Source organism: Carcharhinus amblyrhynchos, chromosome 4, assembly GCF_965287045.1.
Source record: "Carcharhinus amblyrhynchos chromosome 4, sCarAmb.v2.hapA, whole genome shotgun sequence".
Classification (NCBI taxonomy): domain Eukaryota; kingdom Metazoa; phylum Chordata; class Chondrichthyes; order Carcharhiniformes; family Carcharhinidae; genus Carcharhinus; species Carcharhinus amblyrhynchos.
The window spans coordinates 61,481,430-61,505,280 of NC_137327.1; the positions used below are offsets into that span (position 1 = coordinate 61,481,430).

The following is a 23,851-nucleotide window of genomic DNA, read 5'->3' on the forward strand; positions in this document are numbered from 1 at the left end:
CTCACGTATAGAGTTCACATTTCTCAGAAGCAGAAACAACATCTAAAGTCAGAACTTCCTGGACAGCTAAAGATATAGAAATTAAAACAAGACAGAACAAGACGACTAATGACAATTGTAAATTTCAAAATACAGTCAGGAGTGTCAAGCTGGATAGAGAAAGTAGATAGGAGCTATAAATATGGGACAAAGGTGAATGAGAAGTATTGGAATTGATTAGTAGATAACTTTTAGGAACCCAAAACTATTAAAAACTAGTAAAAGGCTGGTCAAAGGAAAGGCAAGACTGATTAGAGACTCTTCTAGGAATGTAGGATATGGCCATAGAACAAGTACTTTACACCAGTCTTCACTAGAGAAGTGGCAGCCTTCAACTAGCAGTAAAGGAGGAAATATTAGCGATATTGGATCATATAAAAATAGAAGAGGTACTCCAGTGTTCCTCAAAGCAGAAAAGTCACCTGACCTAGTAAATAGAAATTAGAAGCATTCTAAGGCCATCCAGCCCTTCAAGCCTACTCCGCCATTCATTTTCATGGCTGATCATTGACTTCAATATTCTGATCCTCCCTTCCTCCCCATGGTTCTTTGATCCTTTTCACCCGTAGATCTATATCTAATTTCTTGATATCAGATAACATTTTGACTCAACTACATTCTGTGGTAGTGAATTCCACACACTCACCACCTTCTGGGTGAAGAAATTTCTCCTCACCTCAGTTCCAAAAGGTTTACCTCTAATCCTCAAACGATGCCCCAAGTTCTGGACTCTCCCACCATTGGGAACATTCTTTCTGAATCTAACTTGTCTAACCTTGTCAGAATTTTCTAAGTTTCTACAAGATCCCCCTCACTTCTCTAAGCTCCAGTGAATATAATCCTAACCCACTCAGTCTCTTCTTGTATGACGGACCTGCCATTCCAGGAATCAGTAGGGATACATGCTAAGTTATTGAGGGGAGTAAGGGCAGAAACGGCAGATGCTCTAATCCGCCTGAGATATCTGGATGATGCCTGAGGGCTGAAAGACAGCAAATGTCACAGCCCACTTTAAAAAAGAGGGAGATAATCCTGGGTAGATATAGGAGACAAGAATTGATGAACATGTGCAATTGATATTTTGCACAAGCACTTTCAAAAAGGGTTTGATTAAGTATTGATGAATGAAACATATCTGCAACTGTTTGCAACTAATTTGTTTAGAATCCCTACAGCGCAGCAGGCCATTTAGCCCATCAAGCCTGCGCTGACAACAATCCTACTGGCCCTATCCCCTTAACCCTGTGTATTTACCCTGATAATCCCCTGACACTAAAGGTCACTTTAGCATGGCCAATCAACCTAACCCTACACATCTTTAGACTGTGGGAGGAAACAGTAGCACCCAGAGGAAACCCACACAGACACAGGAGAATATGGAAACTCCATACAGTCACCCAAGCCGGAATTAAACCCAAGTCTCTGGCACTGTGAAGAAGTGGTGCTAGCCACCATGTGTCCTTCAATCAAAGTCTATAAATAATGCTTCAACAATGATGACCCCCAATTGAAGTGTGACACTCGCATCTCTCTTTCTTCCTCCCCCCAATCCTCCTTGGTATGATCAAATTTTATTCTTTGAAAAAATGTGAAGTATGTGTTGCATGTGGGAGTTTTGAAATAGATTAAACTCGGTCAACAAAATAATTACTGGCATGACCAATCAGCAGCCCCAACCCTTGATATCACTGTTCAGATCAAATTTCTTCTTTAGCAAAGTCGCCCATATCCAGATTCTGATAGAGAAACATTTTTAATAAACATACCTATTTTTAAATCTGTCTAGTGCAGCAATACCAAAGTAGTACATCTTGGAGTCAAAAGGTTTGCGCAATGCTTCGAGAACATAGCGCAGTGCAAGTCCCAATGCCATATAGGTGACCAGCCCCTTTTCAATAATTCCACCAAACAGGCAGGCAGTGATGTGCAGCTCCTTATCTGGGTACTGGGGGAAGAAGCGATACTCCTCAAAGAGGTTGCGTAGCATACAGTTAAAAACCTCCCTTTCACGTTTAATGCTGGAATCCTTAAACCTCTGCAGCATTTCCAAAACCTGCAGAAATAAGAGGAAATTTAACAAGTTAGCACCAATTTTCAAAGTCAGCATAGAAAGCTAATGTGGTTGCATGGTAATAATTGGTTATATAGAAACAGAATTAGGCCATTTAGCTGCTCAGGCCTTTTCTCCATTCAATTAGATTATGGTTGATTTATACCACAAACACATTTTCCTACCTTTTTATAGTATTTGATATCACTAATTGTCAAAAATCCGACAATGTTAGTTACTTTGCCACATACTCCCGAGTTTGAACCTCTAGGTGTCCAATTACTAAAATTAACTGAACCACCTACTTAGCAGAAACCACACTTTCCAACATGGGCTGTGCAAGTTTGAATTTTTAAAAATATTTTGGGGGAACGTTGCATTATTCAGTAAAGAAAGTAATGTGTGCAAATGGTTTAATTAAGCTAGGGAAACACTAATAGAGAGCCTTTGGAAGAGTTGACGGATGACAGTAGTAAAGATGCTAATACATTTATTTGTAATGAAGCTACGGTCCAGTCCTTTTGCATGCAAATAAGTAGGGCTTAGTAATTTGCATTAGGAGATATAGAGAGACAGTTATTGCAGAATTAAATTTAAAAGGGCTGTAAAAGGCTTTACAGCTTACAAAATTTAATGTGTAACCAAGGGAAGGTTACTAAATTTTATTCGATTCCTAAAGTGGGGGAAGTAGGAAAGACATGAAAAATTACGCCCCCCACCCCGTGCCGTAGAATCTGTGGTCTCAGATGACAGGAGTGTGCATGCTATTATATGGTTAAGTGACTACATTATAACCTGTCCTTACTCAATGTTCAGACATGTAACTATTAGCAGGTGTCACCAGAAAGTAATCAAAAGCACCCTGTTTTTTTTTCCATTCAGCCTGTCCTTGCAGTATTGGTACATCTTGTTGTTAAGGCTGGCATTTATTGCCAGGTACAACTAAGTGATTTACCGGCCAAGTTGCTTTAATGTGGGACCGAAGTCACAGACCAGGTACCTTCCCTAAAGGTTATTAGTAAATCAGCCAGATTTGTAACAATATCAAAATATTTACGGTCACTTTACTGATTCCAGGTTTTAAAAACTGAACAAATTCTTAAACTGGCATGGTGTAATATGAACTCACTCCTCTGGCTTTTAGTCCAGGTTTAAGGATTACTCGTCCAGTAACCAAACCACCAGCCTACTATAATAAAAAGAAAACATTTTGTTTCAGATTCCAACATGCACAAACAGAAAATGCTGGAAAATCTCAGCAGGTCTGACAGCTTCTGTGGAGAGAGAATGGAGCCAACATTTTAAGTCTGGATGATCCTTTGTCAGAGTTCCCTCTCTACAGAAGCTATCAAACCTGCTGAGATTTTTCAGCATTTTCTGTTTTTGCACCAGTCTACTGTACCATGTAATTTGTTCTACATTTTTAAAAAGTCATTCTTAGTATGTGGATAATGTTGGCAAGACACACGTCTTGCCAATCTCTTTTACCCACTACTGCTTCAGATGGAGTTTCCAAAATGAGTTTGGGAAAGACAAGATTTTGACCCAGTGATCAAAGATTGGCAATATATTTAATATTGCTTTATAATATGGGCCAGTCTTTAAGTGGTTTGCAAAGCAGATGATGTGTATTTATGAAAAAGTATTGCACATTCTCCCAATTTTTATTTTCTTACAAAATTAGAAGCGTAAATGCGTGCTTAGTTTATCAGTAAAATGGGCCATCATACAATCAGGATAGCACAATTCTTATTCTTTTTGGGCCAAGTCATGGCAATGCATTATCAGTGCTTTAGAACAAAACACACCAGCACGTCCACTCTTGCTTCAGACATCATTTACTCAATGAAATACAAAAACAAAAAAAAAAATTGACAGCTATAGCTCCTCCCTCAGCCAGGTGTCTCTCCAAGGGCTATTTCTTTGTTCACAAAATGCAGTATAGCACACATCTCAAAGTTTGCCTTTCTAACCTTGCCAAACACACCCTGGAAAATCCATAAAGCCCAGGGAGGAATAAATTTTTTTAACTGGCACTAAGACTACATAAGCATGTCAACTTCAGACATGCTTGTTCAAACCACAGGCTGGATATGATTTGAGTTCTCCTGGAGAGATTTCCTGAGTTCCGTTCTAAAAATATTACACTGAACGACTCTCAGCTCCCAAAGCAATTTTGCATAACTGGAAAATGTTGAACATTCTCCTTTTGTTGATGTTTGAGAATAGGTGAGCTAGAATTCACTCAAAACAGTCAATGCACTGGTTGTTTCAATGAGATGAAGGGGAATGTACTAACTCCAGGCCTCGGTCAAATCCGGAGGAGCACTCTGTTCTCACTACAAATACACTCCACTTTTTGTAATCCACCACAGATCATGACAATTAAGCTTACTTTAAAAAGAAAAGGTGCCCATTTTAGTCCAAACACGTTTGAAAAAACAGGTAACTGCTGACTTCATATGAAATGGAAGTTGTTGGCTTTCTTCAATAGGTTAATAGTTAAGTTGAATAAAATAACGTGTAATCTGCTCCTGATCCTGCAGATTTGAGATGTTAAAAGATGGTAAATTCCCAGCTATTCAATCCTGCAATGCCAAATTCAAGTGTGAATTTCTTTCTGTTAAAACTGGTCTGCTGGGATGGGAAAAAAATGATTGCAGACTGTCCTGAAATTTACGTGCCCATAGTCAATTATAACTTGTCAAAATTGAAAAGTCACTTTCATTCTTAAAATAATTAAAGCCAATATAATGAGGGGTCTTGCCTCAGGTTTCTAGAATGAAGGATACTTGGGACGGAAGAACTCCATGACAGTTTGGTTTCTGTACATCACATGAAACCACCGTTGTAATTTGCTCATGGAAACTGTTACCAGGCAGGTGAATTAGAAAATGCCATGAAGGAAACTGAAACAACACGTTTTTGAAGACTGTAGTTTGAGCCTATTGAAGGGCATTTTGTACCGAAATTAACTCATGCACTGCATCTAAATCAATAGCAAATGGATTTTATTCAGTGACTATGGACAGAAAAAAGATAAAGTTGGCGAAGGAGAGCTGACTGGTGGTGATTTTAACCTCAGACAAGGGATAAGGTTGAGAAGGGGAACCTTCATGATTGACCTCAGCCAGTATGGGAATTTAACCTGCGCTGCTGGCAACATGCTGCATCACTAAGCAGCTGTCCAGCCAACTGAGCTAAACTGACCTCCAATGATAATGTACACTCACCTCGTCAACAGACATGGTAGGATGGGGTGGATGGTTGTAAATACGTTGGAAGTAACTGTTTGCTTCGTCATCGATCTCCTTGCTAAAGTGCTGATTTGCCTCCGGCCATACCTGAGAAAGGTCAGCTGTGTGAAATGGCAACAAACGGAGGGAAAAAAAATCATCAAAATCTACTTGGTAACTATTGTTCAACAGTACGTCAAAGCAACAGACTGGAATATAAACAATATGCATGGCTTTTGTCAGCATTAATCTTCATCACAGAATTAACAAATAATGCAATCATTGAAGAAACTATTGAAAATAAGCTGCAATATTTTGCACTAAGTATTTCAGATTGGTTCCAATCTGAATTAATCATATGAATACAAGATTCAGATCTGAGAACGCTTCTGCATTACTACCTCCTTCCTATGCATGGTTAGCCTGGGAAGAAAATAATGGGCAACTAATCCCAACTGGCTAATCTTTGCATTCTGCAATTTCACTTGGCAACAAACACAGCTAATACAACGAGTGAATACTGGAATGACGGCACAAAGACCAACTGAGTAAACAGATGCAAATTCAATTCTCTTACGAGTACTGAAATTATAAAATGAAAAAAGCAAACGGATATACCACTGCAAAACAGGCTCAAGGCTCTGCATGGCAAAGACCTTCCAATGTGGATGAATATTTTGCTAGCACTTGTGATAAAGATTGCATATAAATAATACTTGGTTGACATGTTGTGGTTCAACTTCTACCCATGAAGCTGATAAAAGGTTCAATACCTTTAGAAGTGATGAAAATTCCAGCAAAAAATTTCTATAATTAACGCAGAAAATGTTAGAAAATCTCAGAGGGCGCTGACAAAGGGTTATCTTGGCTCGAAATCTTGGCTCTATTCACTCTCCACAGGTGCTATCTGTCCTAAGATTTTCCAGCATTTTCTGTTTTTGTTTCAGATTCTAGCATCTGCAGTATTTTGCTTTTGTCCAGAAATAAAGATTGTTGGATGGAGATTAACCTTGCTCTTTTCTAGATAGCATTTTTAGAGTTTGAGTATTAAAAATCAATTGAAACCAATTCCAAACACTTCCATTTGTTGAGAATTATAAATGAGCCAAAAATTTTTAGAGGCTAGGATCTTTGAATTGGGTAATGCACAAATATCACTTTCAATGATGCACAAATGAATAACCATTTTGGCAAAGCATTTTATTGAGGTCTCAGATAGGCAGAATAAAACAAGTTTAAGGAATCTGGAAAAAAAACCATTTCCAGAAATATACTGCCTTTAATTGGCACATTTCGATTGATTACTGTAGAAGTGACCAATTTTTCAAAAATAAACTTAAGTAAAAATTACTTTGAGAATCCAGTTCAGAAGAATCACATGTAACAGCTACGGCAAAATGGATTTGAATGTTGAACCAAATTGGTTAGTATTTCTGTCTTGTGGTGCTAATTGTAATAACTGAAGAGGAAAATTGGTGTTGATAAATTCCAACATGGGCTGGCATTTCACAAACATGCAGACAAGCATTCATATCAGGTGCATGCATCCACCGGGGCAACCTAAAACAGTGCTCAAAATAGGCTCAGGTTAGAGATATCTCAATGTTATACTTTCCAGCAATGGTGTAGGAGGCAACAAGTTCTGTGTTATAAAATAGGTAGAAGTGAAGGACAAATCTATCTCCTTCCACAATCAATCACCCAACCCCACCCCAGAATCTTGTCATAACCTCAACCTTGTCCAGAATCCTATATTGCTCCAGCCAAGCTGAAAGAAAAGCTCAAAAACAGCATAACTGATAATTCCAAACCTTCCAATTTTGCTGCTAGATTTTGGATTCTCAGGTGTTAACACAGCTTTCTTGGTTTTGGATGCAAAAACGACTAACAGAACAAGGCCACAAATGTTATCTTACTTTCAAAGTTACTCAAAAATTTTGCGATTTTCTAAGGTGCTCTGAATAGTATACAAACAGGTTTTGTGATCTTCACTAACTTGTGGCAATCACCTAAATTACATACATCAGTTAATACAAATCCACATTTGTTTTTCTGCTGCTCCAATTTCTTTGAGAGAAACATTAGTTGTTAGCAGAAAAATGTCCTTGCTTTCTATTACAATCTTTAGTCAAGTAATTCATTAGTTGATGTATACAATATAAGCATCTCTCCAGTATACCCAACTTTAAAAGTGAACCCATCATGTTCTTTTTTATTCGTTCCTGGATATGGGTATCATTGGCAAGACTAGCATTTATTACCCATTTGTACGATTAAATAAAACCTGAGTTGTGTTGAATGTATATCAAGAATCTGCGCACTTTCCGATTCTAGTGGTCACTGAAATGTACTTGGAAAATATCTAATCAAGTTGATGAGTTATGTCAGAGTTTATAAAACTGTTAATACTCAAAACCTCTGATTCATTATCTAAGGGAATCTATTTTGAGCTCTGGTTGCATGTATCGCTCTGTGAAAACTAGTCATCTTTAAACCAAAGTAATAAAATAAGCTAGCTAGGCCACACTCGCACAACAGTCACAGACAACACAACCACTTACAAGGTTTCATCTTACTCTGCTGGAATGTCTGTGGGTTCAGTCCAGATGTGCTCATCTTTCGCTGTCCAAAGGGATCAGTGTTCACAGTTGGTAGTGCAAGTCCACCAGTTCCCATACCAGTCAAACTACCTGTACCCAAACTACCTGTGGGTATAAAATTAAATAAGGCTTCCTGTCAAAATATGTTAGTTTTTTTCAGCCTTTTATTAGACTGCATAAGGAGGTTAACATATAAAGCTGCAAGTACATCATGTGCCATGGTTTTTGTTTGGTTACACCATCAGAACCAGTCCCATAATGCAGGACTCACTTCACCTCTTCCACCCTATTCAGAAGGATCCTCCCTCTGGCTAGCACAACACTCTTCAAACTGACTGACTAACTGGATGCTTAGATTCAAGAATACAATACAATCAACCGGCAAACATATTTAGAACATGTCAAGCCTCAGTGGAATAGTTCTCCATAGGGATTGGGAATCATGCACTGGTTTCACATTCATCATAGTAGTTTATGACAGAGACCAGGTGATTTTAGCCAGTCAATTGTTTGCAGTTCCAATCTTGAAGCAAAACTTTATGACAAACAACATTAAAACTGGGTTTATTCTTTGGCAAGTTTGCTTGTTGTGTGAAATTTTAATTTCTTCCCTGAAGAGATTGCTGTGGAGCTATACAACACATCTTTCATTCTTACTTCCAAAAGAAACACAAAAAGTAGGGATTACATACAAACTGTTAACCATAGAAATTATAGAAACCCTACAGCACAGGAAGAGGCCATTTGGCCCATCGAGTCTGCACTGACCACAATCCCACCCAGGCCCTATGCATATCCCTACATATTTACCCTAAAATCCCTCTAACCTTCACATCTCAGGACACTATGGGACAATTTTAGCACGGCCAATCAACCTAAACGGCTCAGTGAAATAAGAAGATGGATAAGGACACGGCCAATGAATTATGGAAGCTGAGAAATTTCCTTCACATTTTTAAAATAGCAGTTTGTTTGGTTTACATAAAAGCCCCAATTGTAACAAATTTAATCTGGAACTCTTGACTGGTTTACATGGTAGTTGGATGTATATATTACAAGTTCAAAGATGTTGGCCTGTCAAGTGTTTAAAATTCCTGCAATTATGATCATGAAAGCAAACCTATCCAAGTCTGATTTTAATGCAAAAGCTTCCATGTGTGACAGACCCAAGTTGTGTCAGACAGCAAGTCTGACATTTAATCAACTTTAACAATTGAACAAAATGGTATTTTCCCATGATGAAAATGACTACAAAGTGCCTTCCATACAAATGCCATTAAGTGGGACAAAAATACACTGAGGGTTGCATCAAATAGATCCTTTCAATGAATGTGCATTTCAGTATTTGTAAACTGAAGACTTTCCCCTTTGTGTTTTAAAACTACCTTCCTAACATACAACTGAGCATGCAAATTTCAGAGATTGGCTTTAAAATCAACTCATTTCAAGAGAGTAGGAGGGAGTGAATGGAAAGGACTAGAATTAGCACTCTATCTTTTCACTTCTAGTAACCAGGAACAAACAGACTAGGGTGATGGGATGAAAATTGCTGCGAAGTCCTATACGAAACTAAGTTTCAGCAGCTTCCACCCAACTGCGATTGGGCTGAAGCACAAAAATCTTCTTGAAATTCAACACAATCTCAGTCAACAAGGCAATAGCTGGGACGAAAAATAATCAAAGAAGATCCACCACTGTAGCAGGTGTTATTTGAACTGATTTAAGAGTCGCAGTTTCAAATCTGCATGATTTATGTTTTACTACACCTCCAAATGGCTCACTATGGATAACGAATACCAATGTTTCATTGTCAGTACATTTATCAGCATCAAAAAAGAATGAATCTCAAAACTCAAGTTACTGAATACTACAGGTAAGTTAATATCAGATAGAGAAACAGGTTGATCTGAACTAGAGGATAATTGCCCCACAAAATAGTTCTTAATACATTCAAAAATCAAGTCATTAATTACTACATGGTACATGAAAATACATCAGCTTCTAAAATTAGTAGTCAGCCATATTTCTGCAGCAAAGTGTGGAAATCAACAATTGAGCAATTAGCGATTTTGTCATTACATGACAGAAACCAGTGAAATATCTCAGCTCAGGAATAATGCAATTTTGAGGACATTCAAGAATAAATCTTAGTATTTTCTTCTCTTCCCATCATGCAAGAGGCTTGCTAAACTTATAATACATTGTATTGCAATGTGTTTAACATGTTACTGTAACAACATTTATTGCAACATCACAATTTAGCTGTACTAATTTAGTTTAGTTACTTCAGAGCGGAGAAAGCTTTATACGTTAACATTATCCATGTAAATACAAATGAAATTCCATTTGACCACAGCATACCATCATGTGAGCAATATTAGGATGGTCTAACCTGGGAGCTGAGAAGGAAGACCACCAATTCCACTGAAAGGAGTTGTCTGGTTTGGTGTAGAGAGTGGAGGAAAGGCTTTTGCTGGTGATTGAGGGGTGTTGAATGCAGAACTCAGATTAGTAGTGAAACCCTGCATACTAGGAGTGAGGGATGCAGCTGATCCACCAATGGCCAACGACGCCATGCCAGACAAAGAGTCAATCTACAAGAGAGGATATGGTGAGAAGGGGTGGGGTGTGGGGGAAGGAAAATAAAAAATTCTGCGTTAGGGAGAAAATTAATAAAATTACAAAGATATTCTTGGTTTAGCTTAACCTACCAAAACTTTTGTTAAAGTATCTATTTTGACAAGTATAAGAGAATATCAGTATTATCTACAATCACTTCCTCAATTATCCTCCCCATCGCCTCACCCACCCCTATAATCATTACAATTGCCTGGTTAAGAAATGTGTTATCTTCATAAGAAAGAGCAGCTTTATCTTTATGTTAGTGTTGATACTGAGCATTCTGCGCCGAGTGATGCAAGGCTCAAATAAATGCACTCTCCAGACCAAGGAACACAAAACTGGAGACTAGAGCAAGGAGGAAGGTCTTTTGATGTGGGAAGGCAGTATCATTGAATTTGCAAAATTATCTCTCAGCAAACAGAACGGGAGGCGCTATGATGCAATGCAGCTGGACCCAGATGCACTTAAAGACAATCCTCATTAATATATTTTTCATACTCTGCATGTTTAAAACTGACATGACAGCATTTTCAGTATTGTTAATAGGTATGTAAATTCTGATCAAGAAGCCTACCAAAAACTTAAACCTCCATCTTATTTGAATGGCAACTTATTTCCACCACTGTTAGCAATTTCAATCCACCCCCAAGCAGTTGGTTTCTTATTATGTATTACATATTAGTTGCCCTCTATAACAAATTGTGACTTCTCATTTATGATCTCTGATCGCATCAGTAGTTGACTTGCCTATGGGGAAGGAAGGTATCACAGCTGACCCACTGTCTACAAAAACATTTCCAGCAATAGGAGTACCCTACCCTGGCCACTTTCCCACTTCCTAACCCAGGTTGTGAGGCTGATTCAGGGTGATGTGCCTGTTCTGAGAAACATTTTGGTCAACTTCTCAAGCGAGAAATAATAAAGCACTTTTTTGCATTCTCACTTAGTTACTATTTGCTCAAGCTCCTATAGTGTGTTTGCCAAATGTTTTCTTTTTGGTTTTGCTCTAACACCTGTCTTCTCTGCTCTGTGCACCTTTCTTTCTCATTGCAAAGAACATTCATTCTCATCTCAGAGCCCATGGAGACTGAAAACTAGACACCAGATTTCAGTTTGCTCCCGAAAACAAAAATGACTGCAATATTCTATCAAGAGTATGAAACAAATGGGAGGCAAAAGTGGGCACCTCCATCCTGCTCAGATTTCACTGGAATAGAAGCCACAGCCCTAAGTGATACTCAGGAAGGTGGCAGGTAAAAGCTCGATGCACATCTATAACTGAGCAGATAGGGAGGGATTCCTGGAACTTTCACACCAGACCACTTCCAAAAGTGTGTGTGTGGAGTTTGCACATTCTCCTCGTGTCTGCGTGGGTTTCCTCTCAGTCCAAATAGGTGGGGGTTAGGTTGATTTCCTTCTCATGATCCTTCCTTCCTTTCTCCATATATGCTGCCTAACCTGAGTGTTTCCAGAAGTTCCTGTTTTTATTTCAGAATTTGAACACCTGTGTCATTTCACTTTTTCCTTCCTTTTTAAAACAGCTCTTAGGGAGCATTTGCCAATGCACAGAACTGAAATGCAAAGCATCTTGGAAAATTCTTCAATGTTAAAGCTGTCATATGAATACTTGTTGAAAATACAGTTGGAAACACAAGTGGCTGATTAATAAAGCTGCAAACTGTTAACAGAAGTCACTACATTATAGTTGCTTTATTAATGGAATTAAAACCTTATTTGATATCTGTATCATGCACATCACAAGTCTGGTTTGACCTCTCATTCGACATCAATTACAATATAAATTCCCACTTTAGAACAAGAAATCTTGAAATAGTCAGCCAATGTGCTCATCAATTTGCAATCAAATGTAAACTGAACTTGATATTATACTATGTTGTTACAAATTAACATGCACTGGAATTTGAGCTTTTGTTTTAAAGATAATACTTTTCATAGTCTTTTATAGGTCTATTTGAACAAACAAAATAACTTTTCATTAATGTGCTCTTTGCACACTTCCTAAAGGATAAAAATAATTTTTCTCCACTTAACTACTTGTACCTGTACAGGTGACATGGTTTCTATACTGCTGGTACTAGGTGCGCGGACCTTGGGCATTACTCCAGGTGGTGGTTGACGGGCTTTATTCATGACATTGCCACAGTTGGCCACCATTGTGAGAATGGTCTCCGATAGCTCCTGTGAAACACTCCTATCAGAACAAGGAAACACAACATTCAGGAATCATCCAACACTAGGAGCAACGCATTATAGGTATCCAAAGTTACATGTCGTCCCCAAGAATCCAGGTTACCACTTACTATTTGTTAGATCAATTTTGTCAGGCAAAGGTTCGTACTCAACAATTAATAGATTATAAAGACCACTTAATAGTTTCAGTGCAAAAAACATTTATACTGAAAACTAGTGAATCAAACTGGGTACAGTTCATACAACAACATAGCCAAACCTAAAGCTAACTCAGTCTTACTGTTAAAAAGCTTTCCAAGGCAGCCAACATTTACAAAGACTGCTGGGTTCAATAATTGTGCACACAGTAAATCTAGCTGCCACTAATCTTGATTAGCAATAAAGCACTTTAAAACAGCTATAAATCAGTTGCGCATCCAGTTGGATTTACAGTGTGAAAACATGAACCATGGCACAGTGCAGTATTCAATGTATCCAAGCACTGTTAAGACAGCTAGAATGGGACTTGTCTTTTTAGCAAAAAGACAGACTTGCATTTAGTGCTCACTAATGGTCCCACATCACAACAGTTGTAGAATACGCACTCAAACAGGAAAAATCATCTAAAGATGATATTTATGGCAATCTTACAAAGAACAAAGAAAATTACAGCACAGAAACAGGCCCTTCGGCCTTCCAAGCCTGCACCAACCATGCTGCCTAACTTAACTGCTGTTTTTAATTTCTGTATTGATAACTCAATCAGTCCAAAGCTTTTGCTTTTCAGTTACTCAAGTGTTTGATTTTACTCAGCCACCCATATTGGACTTGTTCTTTCAGTCTTTATTCTTTTCATTTACAAACAAGAACAATTATCTTGCAATTTATATTAAGGGAACAGATGGCATCTTTTGTAATCAAGTGTCCCATGTGGCATGTTGTCCATCTGGTGCCAGGATAAGGGGTGCCTCACCACCTTGAAATGATATTGGAGAGGGAGTGGGAGGATCCAGTCATCGTTGAAAAGAGTATGCAAGAGATCCTGTTTGAAGCATACCAGGGGCAAAAAGCAAAATCAAAAGAAAAGATCTCAAGGGTTGGAATCTGTGGATTATTATCTCAGCCACTTTTTTGTAAATTCCAGGGACCATATCCCTCTATTCCCATCTCATTCATGTACTTGTCAAGACGCCCCTTAAAAGTCACTACTGTATACGCTTCCACTGCTTCCCTCGGCAACGAGCTCCAGGCACTCACCACTCTTAAAAAAAATCTGCCTTGTACATCTCTTTTAAAACTTGGCCCTCGCACCTTAAACCTCTGCCCCCTGGTAACTGATTCTTTCACCCTGGGAAAAAGCTTTGACCATCCACTCTGTCCATGCATCTCAATCTTGTAGACTTCTATCAGGTCTACCCTCAACCTCCTTCACTCCAGCGAAAACAAACCAAGTTTCTCCAACCTCTCCTCATAGCTCTTGCCCTCCATACCAGCCAACATCCCAGTAAATCTTTTCTGTACCCTCTCCAAAGTCTCTATGTCTCTCTGGTAGTGTGGCGGCCAGAACTGAACACTATATTCCAAGCGTGGCCTCACCAAGGTTCTATAAAGCATCAACATGACTTGCCAATTTTTAAACTCAATGCCCCGGCCGATGAAGGCAAGCATGCCGTATGCCTTCTTGACTACCTTCTCCATCTGCATTGCCACTTTGTGACCTGTCTACCTGTACACCTAGATCCCTTTGCCTATCAATAGTCCTAAGGGTTCTGCCATTTACTGTATATTTCCTATCTGTATTAGGTCTTCCAAAATGCATTACCTCACATTTGTCCAGATTAAATTCCATCTGTCATCTCTCCACCCAAGTCTCCAAGTGACCAATATCCTGCTGTATCCTCTGATGGTCCTCATTGCTATCCGCAAATCCACCAACCTTTGTGCCGCCCACCAACTTACTAATCAATCCAGTTACATTTTCTTCCAAATCATTTATATATATTACAAACAGCAAAGGTCCCAGCACTGATCCCTGAGGAACACCACTTGTCACAGCCCCCCATTCAGAAACACACCCTTCCAGTGCTAACCTGTGGTGACTAGTGGAGTGCCACAGGGATCGGTGCTGGGGCCTCAGCTATTTACCATTTATATAGATGATCTGGAGGAGGGGGTTGAGTGTAGGGTGACAAAATTTGCTGATGACATGAAGATGAGTGGTAAAGCAAATTGCGTGGAGGGTGTGAAAAGTCTGCAGAGGGATCTGGATAGGCTAAGCGAGTGGGCGACGACCTGGCAGATGGAGTATAATGTTAGCAAGTGTGAGGTTATTCACTTTGGCAGAAATAATAGTAGGAGGGATTACTATTTAAAAGGGTGAAAAGATGCAGCATGCTACGTGCAGAGGGGCCTGGGAGTCCTTATGCACGAGTCGCAAAAACCCAGTCTGCAGGCGATCAAGAAGGCAAATGGAATGAAACCGGAGATGAGGGGGTTGGACTATGAAGAGAGACTAAATAGACTGGGTCTGTACTTGGAGTTTAGAAGGATGAGGGGGGATCTTATAGAGACGTAAAGATAATGAAAGGGATGGATAGGGTAGATGTAGAGAGATTGTTCCCGCTTAGAAAGGATAGCAGGACTCTTGTCAAAGGCCTTTCTGAAATCCATGTAGACAACATCCACCAGGTAATTCACTTCTGATTGACCAGGGTTGATGAGCACACTGGAGCATTCAGTAGATAAATCGGTTGGACTCAAACCTGGTGTTGTCAGACTTCTTACTGCATTGAGAAAAGGGCAGAATGTATTGAACCAGCTCCATCTGGATATAGAATTAAAGCCTGGGGGTTGATTTTCCTCAAGTGCAAGGGTCCTAAGAGCAGAGCAGAAGACTCGTGAGCAGCTTCTGACGCAACTCATGTACACCCTGGTTTCATAAGTGGAAGTTTCAAGTTTTTAGTTTTTCCCTTTGGTTCGTCCCTTGCCTCTTTCAGTATTCTGGGGTATATCCCATCAGGCCCTGGAGACTTGTCTACCTTGATGTTTCTCAAGAACCCCAATACCACCTCCTGTTTGTTATTTTGATATCAAAATATCTACACATCCTTTCCCAGACTCATCATCCACCAAGTCCTTCTCTTTGGTGAATGCTGATACGGGGTACTCGTTTAGTACCTCACCATTTCCTCTGGCTACACACAGATTCCCTCCCTTGTCCTTCAGTGGGCCAACCCTCTCCCTGGCTACCCACTTGCTCTTTATATATGTGTAAAAAGCCTTGGGATTTTCCTTAATCCTGCTGGCCAATACTTTCTCCCAACCCTTTTAGCTCTTCTTACTCCATGCTTAAATTTCTTTCTACTTCCCTTGTATTCCACACTTGCTTCGTCAACATATGACCTGTGATGCTTTTAAAAAGCACTTTGGGTTTTCCTGTCAGTAAACTGCCTTTAGCCCATTTGACGAATAACTGAGCAGAGCTACAAAAGGCAAGTGTGCTGCTAGAAACAAACAAAAATCTATGTTTCAGCATCATAATGCCTGAAGCAGATAGCATTTGCAAGACTTCTTGCGGTTTAGCACAGTTTTTAACAGTATTAGCAATTCAAACAATACATTTTCATATTCAACTCAAGAAAGTGCTAAATAATAGCATTCAATTTAAAATGGAAAATTATACACTTTCATCTCTTAATTTCTCTTCTCTACAACCCACACACAGGCCACGTAACAGTGATGAATTCATGAGAAGGGTACTAAGTTGTGTGGATGGGAATAAATATTGAGTAAGGAGATGTACAGACTGTAGTTAGGAATCAGGTCGGTTATTGGTGAATTTTCTTCTTTTGTCTCCAAGGTATAATAATCCAACAATTATCTCTCCCTCAATGTCAACAAAACAAAGGAGATTATCATTGGCTTCACGAAGTGTAGTGGAGAACATGCCCATGTCTACATCAAAAGGGGAAGAAGAAGAAAGGCTTCAGGTTTTCAAATATCCAGATCACCAATAATCTGTCCTGGTCCCCCCATGCTGATACTATAGTTAAGAAAGCCCACCAACACCTCTACTTTCTCGGAAGACTAAGGAAATTTGGCATGTCAGCTTTGACTCTCACCCACTTTTACAGATGCATCATAGCAAGCATTCTAATTGTATCACAGCTTGGTATGGCTCCTGATCTGCCCAAGACTGCAAGGAACTACAAAAAGTCGTGAATGTAGCCAAATCCATCACGCAAACCAGCCTCCCATCCATTGACTGTCCAGACTTCCTGCTGCCTTAGCAAAGCAGCCAACATAATTAAAGATCCCACGCAATCCAGGCATTCTCTCTTCCACCTTGGGAAAAAGATATTAAAGTCTGAGGTCACGTACCAACCGATTCAAGAACACCTTCTTCCCTGCTGCTGTCAGACTTTTGAATGGACTCACCTTGCATTAAGTTGATCTTTCTCTACACCCTAGCTATAAATGTAACACTACATTCTGCACTCTCTCATTTTCTTCTCTATGAATGGCATGCTTTGTCCGTATATGCGCAAGAAACAATACTTTGCTATATTAATACATGTGACAACAATAAATCAAATCAAAAAAGGGAGGAGAAAGCAATGTCCTAATACTTTAGCTGTGCAAATTATTGTCTAAGTAAGTAAGGCTGGATAGAAATCACAGGGCTGGGCATGACTGAAGCATCTGTGAAATGCACTGCAATCCCAAACAACCACATCTGCTAGAAGTGATAGAACCTGCACAACTTCAGCTTTAAAAGTTGCTGAGCTGGAATCTTGAGTTGCAGATACTGAAAGACATCAGGGAGGGGCAAGAGCTACGAGAACACTATTCCAGAAAGCAGTCAAAACTATTTAGATTGAGCAGAATGTCACTGTTGGTTAATGGTCAGGGGCTGTGACTGCCAGTCAAGCAGGTATGGGGAAATCAGCTTATTCAGGTGAAGCGAGATTCAGAAATCCAAAAAAGGAATCCAACACAGCATAACAATGTGAGTAAAGATAAATAATGAGACACAGGAAGGGACAAAGTTTAATAAAAATATGTACTGCAGGGAAAATAAGTAATTAAGTTCTTATCTGAATGCACAAAGCATTTGCAATAACATGGATGAGCAAGTGGCACAGAGATAAATGATTTAGACCAAGAGAGAGACATGGTTACAAAATGATCAAGATTGGGAAATAAAAATTGCAGGGTACACAATATTTCGGAAAGCCAGTATGTCAAAGGACGTCACAAGGACATTAAGGTAGAAAGGACATCATAAGGATATTAAGTGAGAAAGGACGTGGTCTCAAAAATCAAAGTTAATCAGTGTGTTGGTGGAAGCTAGAAATAGCAAAAGTCAAACTTTCATGGGAGTAGTTTATAGATGCCTTAATAGTAGCTATCTACTGAACAAAAAACTAAACAAGAAATTATTGGAGCTTGTAACAAATGTGATTGAAAAATTGTGGAGGGCTTTAATTTTCACATAGACTGGGACAATCAAATTGGAAAGAGTCGCCTGAAAGATGAATGCATAGAATTTTTGTGGCAGTTTCTTGGAGCAATGCATCATGGCACTAATTAGGGAAAAAAGCTATCTTAGATCGAGTACTGTATAACAAAGGTTAATTAGTAATACTAACAGATCCACTGGGAAATAGTGATCATATCATTGAATTCCATGCTAAGTTTGAACGTGACATACTCCAATCACACATAAGAGCTAGGAGCAGGAGTAGGCCATCTAGCCCTTCGAGCCTGCCCTGCCATTCAATAAGATCATGGCTGATCTGAAGTGGATCAGTTCCACTTTCCCACTTTCTCCCCATAACCCTTAATTCCCTTGTCTATCAGAAACCTATCTACCCGTGACTTAAATATATTCAGCAAGGTAGCCTCCACCACTTCAATGGGCAGAGAATTCCAGAGATTCACCCACCCTTTGCGTGAAGACGTTCCTCCTCAACTCCAATCGAAACTCCATCACACCACCTACCCCCCCCTCCCCCCCTACCCCCTTACAAGATCCCCCCTCAGCCTTCTAAACTCTAACAAGTACAAGCCCAGTCTATTCAATCTCTCTTCATACGCTAACCCCCTCATCTCCGGTTATCAGCCAAGTGAACCTTCTCTGCACTCCCTCCAAGGCCAATATATCCTTTCGCAAATGCGACGACCAAAACTGCATACAGTACTCCATTGTGGCCTCACCAGTGCCTTGTACAGTTGCAGCAAGACCTCCCTGCTTTTATATTCCATCGCCCTCGCTATCAAGGCCAACATTCCATTCGCCTTCTTGATCACCTGCTGCACCTGCAGACTGGGATTTTGCGATTCATGCACAAGGAATCCCCCAGGTCCCTCTGCACCGTAGCATGCTGTACACTCTGGTTTCTCTTGACCCTATAAATATTAGTGTCACAAACAAGGATCTTAAACTTAAAGATATGAGGGAAGAGCTAGTTATGGTCAATTAGGTAAATAGACTGCAAGATGGGATGGTAAAAATATTTAAATAAAATTCAAAATCTTCAAGAAAAATAGCTTTAATTTTTCAGTGGAATCTAAGAAATCCATACATATTTTACTAAGGAAGTTACCAATAACATTAGATTAAAAGAGGCTTATAATGTTGCAGGAAAAAAAGCAGCAAATCTGAGGATTAGAAGTGTACCAAAAACCAGCTAACGGCCACAAAAATGTTAATATAAAGCGGAAAAGTAGAATACGAGCAAATTAGCCAGAAATATAAAAACAGATGAAGAGAGATTTTAGAGTTATATGGAAAAGGAAGAGAGTGACTAAAGTAAATGTCTGTCCCTTAGAAGCACAGGAGAAATTAAGGGGATTGAGGAAATGGTAGAGACACATATGTTTCTGTCCATCTTCGCAGTGGAAAACACAAATTTTGTAATAGAAATAGATGGTAGGAAGGAAATTAATAAAATTACCAGCAAAAGGTATTGGAGAAACTTCTGGCACTAGGATCTGACGAAGCTCCAAGACCTTATGGCCTATATTCTAGAGTTCTAAAAGAAATAGCTGCAGAGATAGTTATCATGTCCTAGTTACGATTTTCCAAAATTTCAACTTGGGAAGCATCCCATCAGATTGGTAAATGTTACACTACTTTTCAAGAATAGGAGGAAAGAAAACAAGGACCTACGGGCCAGTTAGCCTGATGTCTATTTTTGGAAAAACACTGGAATCTATTAAGGAATTCTTAACAATGTACAAAGGTATATACAGAATGATTAGAACAAGTCAACATGGATTTTAGAAAAGAAAAATCCAGTTGACAATTGTAGTTTTTTTTGATAATGTGACTAGTAGGATAGATAAAAGGGACCCCCACTAAAACTGAACCTGGATTTCCAAAGATCATTTGATAAGGAGCCACTCAAGGTTAATAGGCAAGGTAACGACTCATGGAGCTGGGTGTAATATATTAGCATGGATAAAGGATTGGGTAACACAAAGTGAAGACTGGGCATAAACAGAGCTTTTTTTTCCCCCCCAAGTTAGCAGGTATCTAACAGTGAACTTCCACAAGGAACAGTGCTATTTACAATCTATAATCATGACTTAAATGAAGAACCAGAGTAACACTCAGAATCCCTTCAGTGCAGAAGGGGCCATTCGGTTCATCAAATCTGCACTGATTCTCCAATGAATTAGTTTAACATCCCCCCCCCCCCCCACCACCACCACCACACACACACACTTTCCAGGACTAATCCCCTTAACCTACGCATCTTGGGGCACTAAGGGGCAATTTAGTACGGCTAATCCAACACATCCTTGGACTGTGGGAGGGAAGTGGAGAACCCAGACACCCAGAGGAAACCCCATACAGGCATGGGGAGAATGTGCAAACTCTACACAGACCATCATCCAAGACCAGCACTGAACCTGGATCACAGGTGCTATGAGGCAGCGGTGCTAATGTATCCAAGTTTGCTTATGATACCAAACCAGGTAGGAAGGTGGACTGTAGGGACATTACAGAGGCACTGCAGGAATATAGACATTTTATGCAAATGAACAACAAGGTACCAGATAATGTGGCAAGTGTGAGATTATTCACATTGGTCATAAGAAAAGCAGTATTTTTTTTTAAAAAGATGTGAAACCTTGAACTGTTGATGTTCCAAGAGACTCAGGTGTGCTCGTACAGGGAACAGCAATTGTTAGCATGCAGGTGCAAAAGCAATTATGAAAATGGCATGTTGGCCTTTACTGTAGAGGGATTGGAGTTCAAGAATAAAGTTGTCTTGTCACAGTTTTGGTGAGACCACATCTGGAAAGTGTGTGCAGTTTTGGACACCACATCTGGAAAGTGTGTGCAGTTTTGGACACCACATTTAAGAAAGGAGATACCTGTGGTACATTATTCACTAAATTGGTCCCTGGAATGAAGGAATTGTCCTATCTTTAGAGGCTCAGTAAATTGGGCTGACTTCAAAGAATAGAGGTATTCTCCATTGAAATTTACATAATTCTGAAGGGGCTAGATAGGGTGGATGCTCGGAGATTATTCTCACCAGTCAGAGAATCTAAAAACAGAGGTAGTTGCAAGATTTGAGATCAATCATTTAAAAGTGAGGTAAGGAGAGATTCCTTCACTCAATGTGTGATGATTTTTTGAAATGCTCTACCACAAAGTGGATGCGCCATCTTTGAATACACTGAACGTTTGAACAGGCACTTTTGGTCTCTCAGGGATATCAAAGGAGATGGTGAGGAGGCAGGAAAGTGGAATTGAACATAAGAACGTAAGAAATAGGAGCAGGAGTACGCCATCCAGCCCTTCAAGCCTGCCCCGCCATTCAATAAGATCATGGCTGATCTGATTGTGGTTCAGTTCCACTTTCCCGCTTTCTCCCCATAACCCTTAATTCCCTTGTCTATCAAAAACCTATCTACCCGTGTCTTAAAATATATTTAGCAAGGGAGCCTCCACCACTTCAACGGGCAGAGAATTCCAGAGATTCACCACCCTTTGACTGAAGAAGTTCCTCCTCAACTCCATTCTAAACTGCACCCCCCCTTATCTTGAGGCTGTGCCCTCTAGTCCTGCTGTCCTTTCTGAGCGGGAAGAATCTCTCTACCTCTACCCTATCCATCCCTTTCATTATCTTATACATCTCTGTAAGATCCCCCCTCATCCTTCTAAACTCCGAGTACAGACCCAGTCTATTTAGTCTCTCTTCATAGTCCAACCCCCTCATCTCCAGCCTCAGCCTAATGAACCTCCTCTGCACTCCCTCCAAGGCCAAAATATCCTTGCGCAAGTGCGGCGACCAAAACTGCACACAGTACTCCAGCTGCAGCCTCACCAGTACCCTGTACAGTTGCAGCAAGACCTCCCTGCTTTTATATTCTATCCCCCTCGCTATAAAGGCCAGCATTCCATTTGCCTTCTTGATCACCTGCTGCACCTGCAGACTGGGTTTTTGCAACTCATGCACAAGGACCCCCAGGTCCCTCTACACTGTAGCATGCTGCAGCTTTTCACCCTTTAAATAGTAATCCCTCCTACTATTATTTCTGCCAAAGTGAATAACCTCACACTTGCTAACATTATACTCCATCTGCCAGGTGCTCACCCACTCGCTTAGCCTATCCAGATCCCTCTGCAGACTTTCCACACCCTGCACGCAATTTGCTTTTCCACTCATCTTCGTGTCATCAGCAAATTTCGTCACCCTACACTCAGCCCCCCTCCTCCAGATCATCTATATAAATGGTAAAAAGCTGGAGGTCAGCCACGATTGTATAGAATGGTGGGGCAGATTTGACAGGCCATATACAGTGTATGCCTACTGTTATTTCTTGTAGAAAAACTGTGACAGGCAGAGTTCAATGCAGCACAAGCAAATAATTTTAGGCCATTTAGTCTTATATTGGTGGTGGGCAAATCAAGCTTGAAAGATGGGATTAACTATCATGCAGAAAGGCGTGGACTCGTCAAGGATGGTCAGCACGGATTTGTTAAAAGAAGTTCTTTCCTCATAAATTTGATTGAATTCTTTGAGGAAATGACAAGGAGAGTTGTTAAAGGTAGTGCAGTGGATGTTGTGCACAGATTTTAGCAAGGCATTTGACAAGGGCCCACACAGCAAATTAGTCAAAAAAATTAAAAGCCCATGGGATACAAGGTAATGTTGCAAACTGGATTGAAAGTTGGTTTAGTAACAGGAAACAATGGTCGAAGGTGTCCTTGTGAATGGAAAACCGTTTCAAATGGTGTTCCACAGGGCTGTGTGTTGGGATCCTTGCCGTAGGTGTTACCTATTAGCGTGAACATGGAAGTGGTGCCAATTGGAAAATTTGCAGACGACAAAGATTGGCTGAGAAGTGGATAGCGTAGAGGATAGCTAGCATCTCTAAAATGATATCGATTGGTTAGTACAGTGGGCAGTCAAGTGACAGATGGATTTTAATATAGAGAAGTGTAAGCTAATACATTCAAGCAGATCAAACAGTTATAGGGAATACACGGTGAATGGAAATATACTAAGGTAGGTGAAGTGAGAGATCTTGGCATACAAATGCATAGGTCCCTAAAGGCACCAGTTCAAGTTAAGAAGGTTGGAAAGAAGGTATATGGAATGCTCTCCTTAACTGGCGAAGGTATAGAATATAAAAAGAATGATATAATGTTGGAATTGTGTAAAGCATTGGGAAGGCTACAACTGGAGCAATGTGTGCAGTTCTATTAACCATATTACAGGAAGGATATAATTGCTCTACAGAGTATGCAGAGGAGGTTTACAAGAATTTTGCCAGGCAGGGCTAGAAAAGTGTGGCTGAGAGGAGAGATTGGGTAGGTTGGAGTTATTTTCCTTGAAAGGCAACCTCCTCAGCATCCATTGCCTCTCGAGATAGAAAATTCCAGATTTCCAATCTAGGGGCCTGCATTTGAATCCCACATGCCCAGTACTTAACAGCATTAAAATGTCATCTTGGATATCCATCAGAAAAGCTCAGAAGTTACTCAAAGCAATCGCATCATAGTATGTTTACAGATTGCATGTGATCTCCTGGACAGATTTCAATTGTCTAAAGGAGATAAAGAGAAATTTTAGAGAATATCTTTTTCC

At 39.9% G+C, this 23,851-nt stretch overlaps 1 protein-coding gene across 6 annotated transcripts in view; it reads right to left on the bottom strand.

Annotated features, from left to right (window-relative positions):
- Positions 1 to 23,851, bottom strand: part of cnot1 (CCR4-NOT transcription complex, subunit 1) — a 188,800-nt gene that overhangs the window by 74,192 nt on the left and 90,757 nt on the right. For 4 of the 6 annotated variants that reach the window (XM_080187255.1, XM_080187254.1, XM_080187257.1 and 1 more), the window contains 5 exons: positions 12,609 to 12,759; positions 10,318 to 10,519; positions 7,887 to 8,030; positions 5,323 to 5,447; positions 1,806 to 2,092 (listed from right to left, as the gene is read on the bottom strand). In XM_080187255.1, coding sequence (XP_080043381.1) covers positions 1,806 to 2,092; positions 5,323 to 5,447; positions 7,887 to 8,030; positions 10,318 to 10,519; positions 12,609 to 12,759 — 909 coding nt within the window. The remainder of the gene's footprint in view (positions 1 to 1,805; positions 2,093 to 5,322; positions 5,448 to 7,886; positions 8,031 to 10,317; positions 10,520 to 12,608; positions 12,760 to 23,851) is intronic. The other 2 variants (XM_080187259.1, XM_080187260.1) reach the window with 1 other exon arrangement.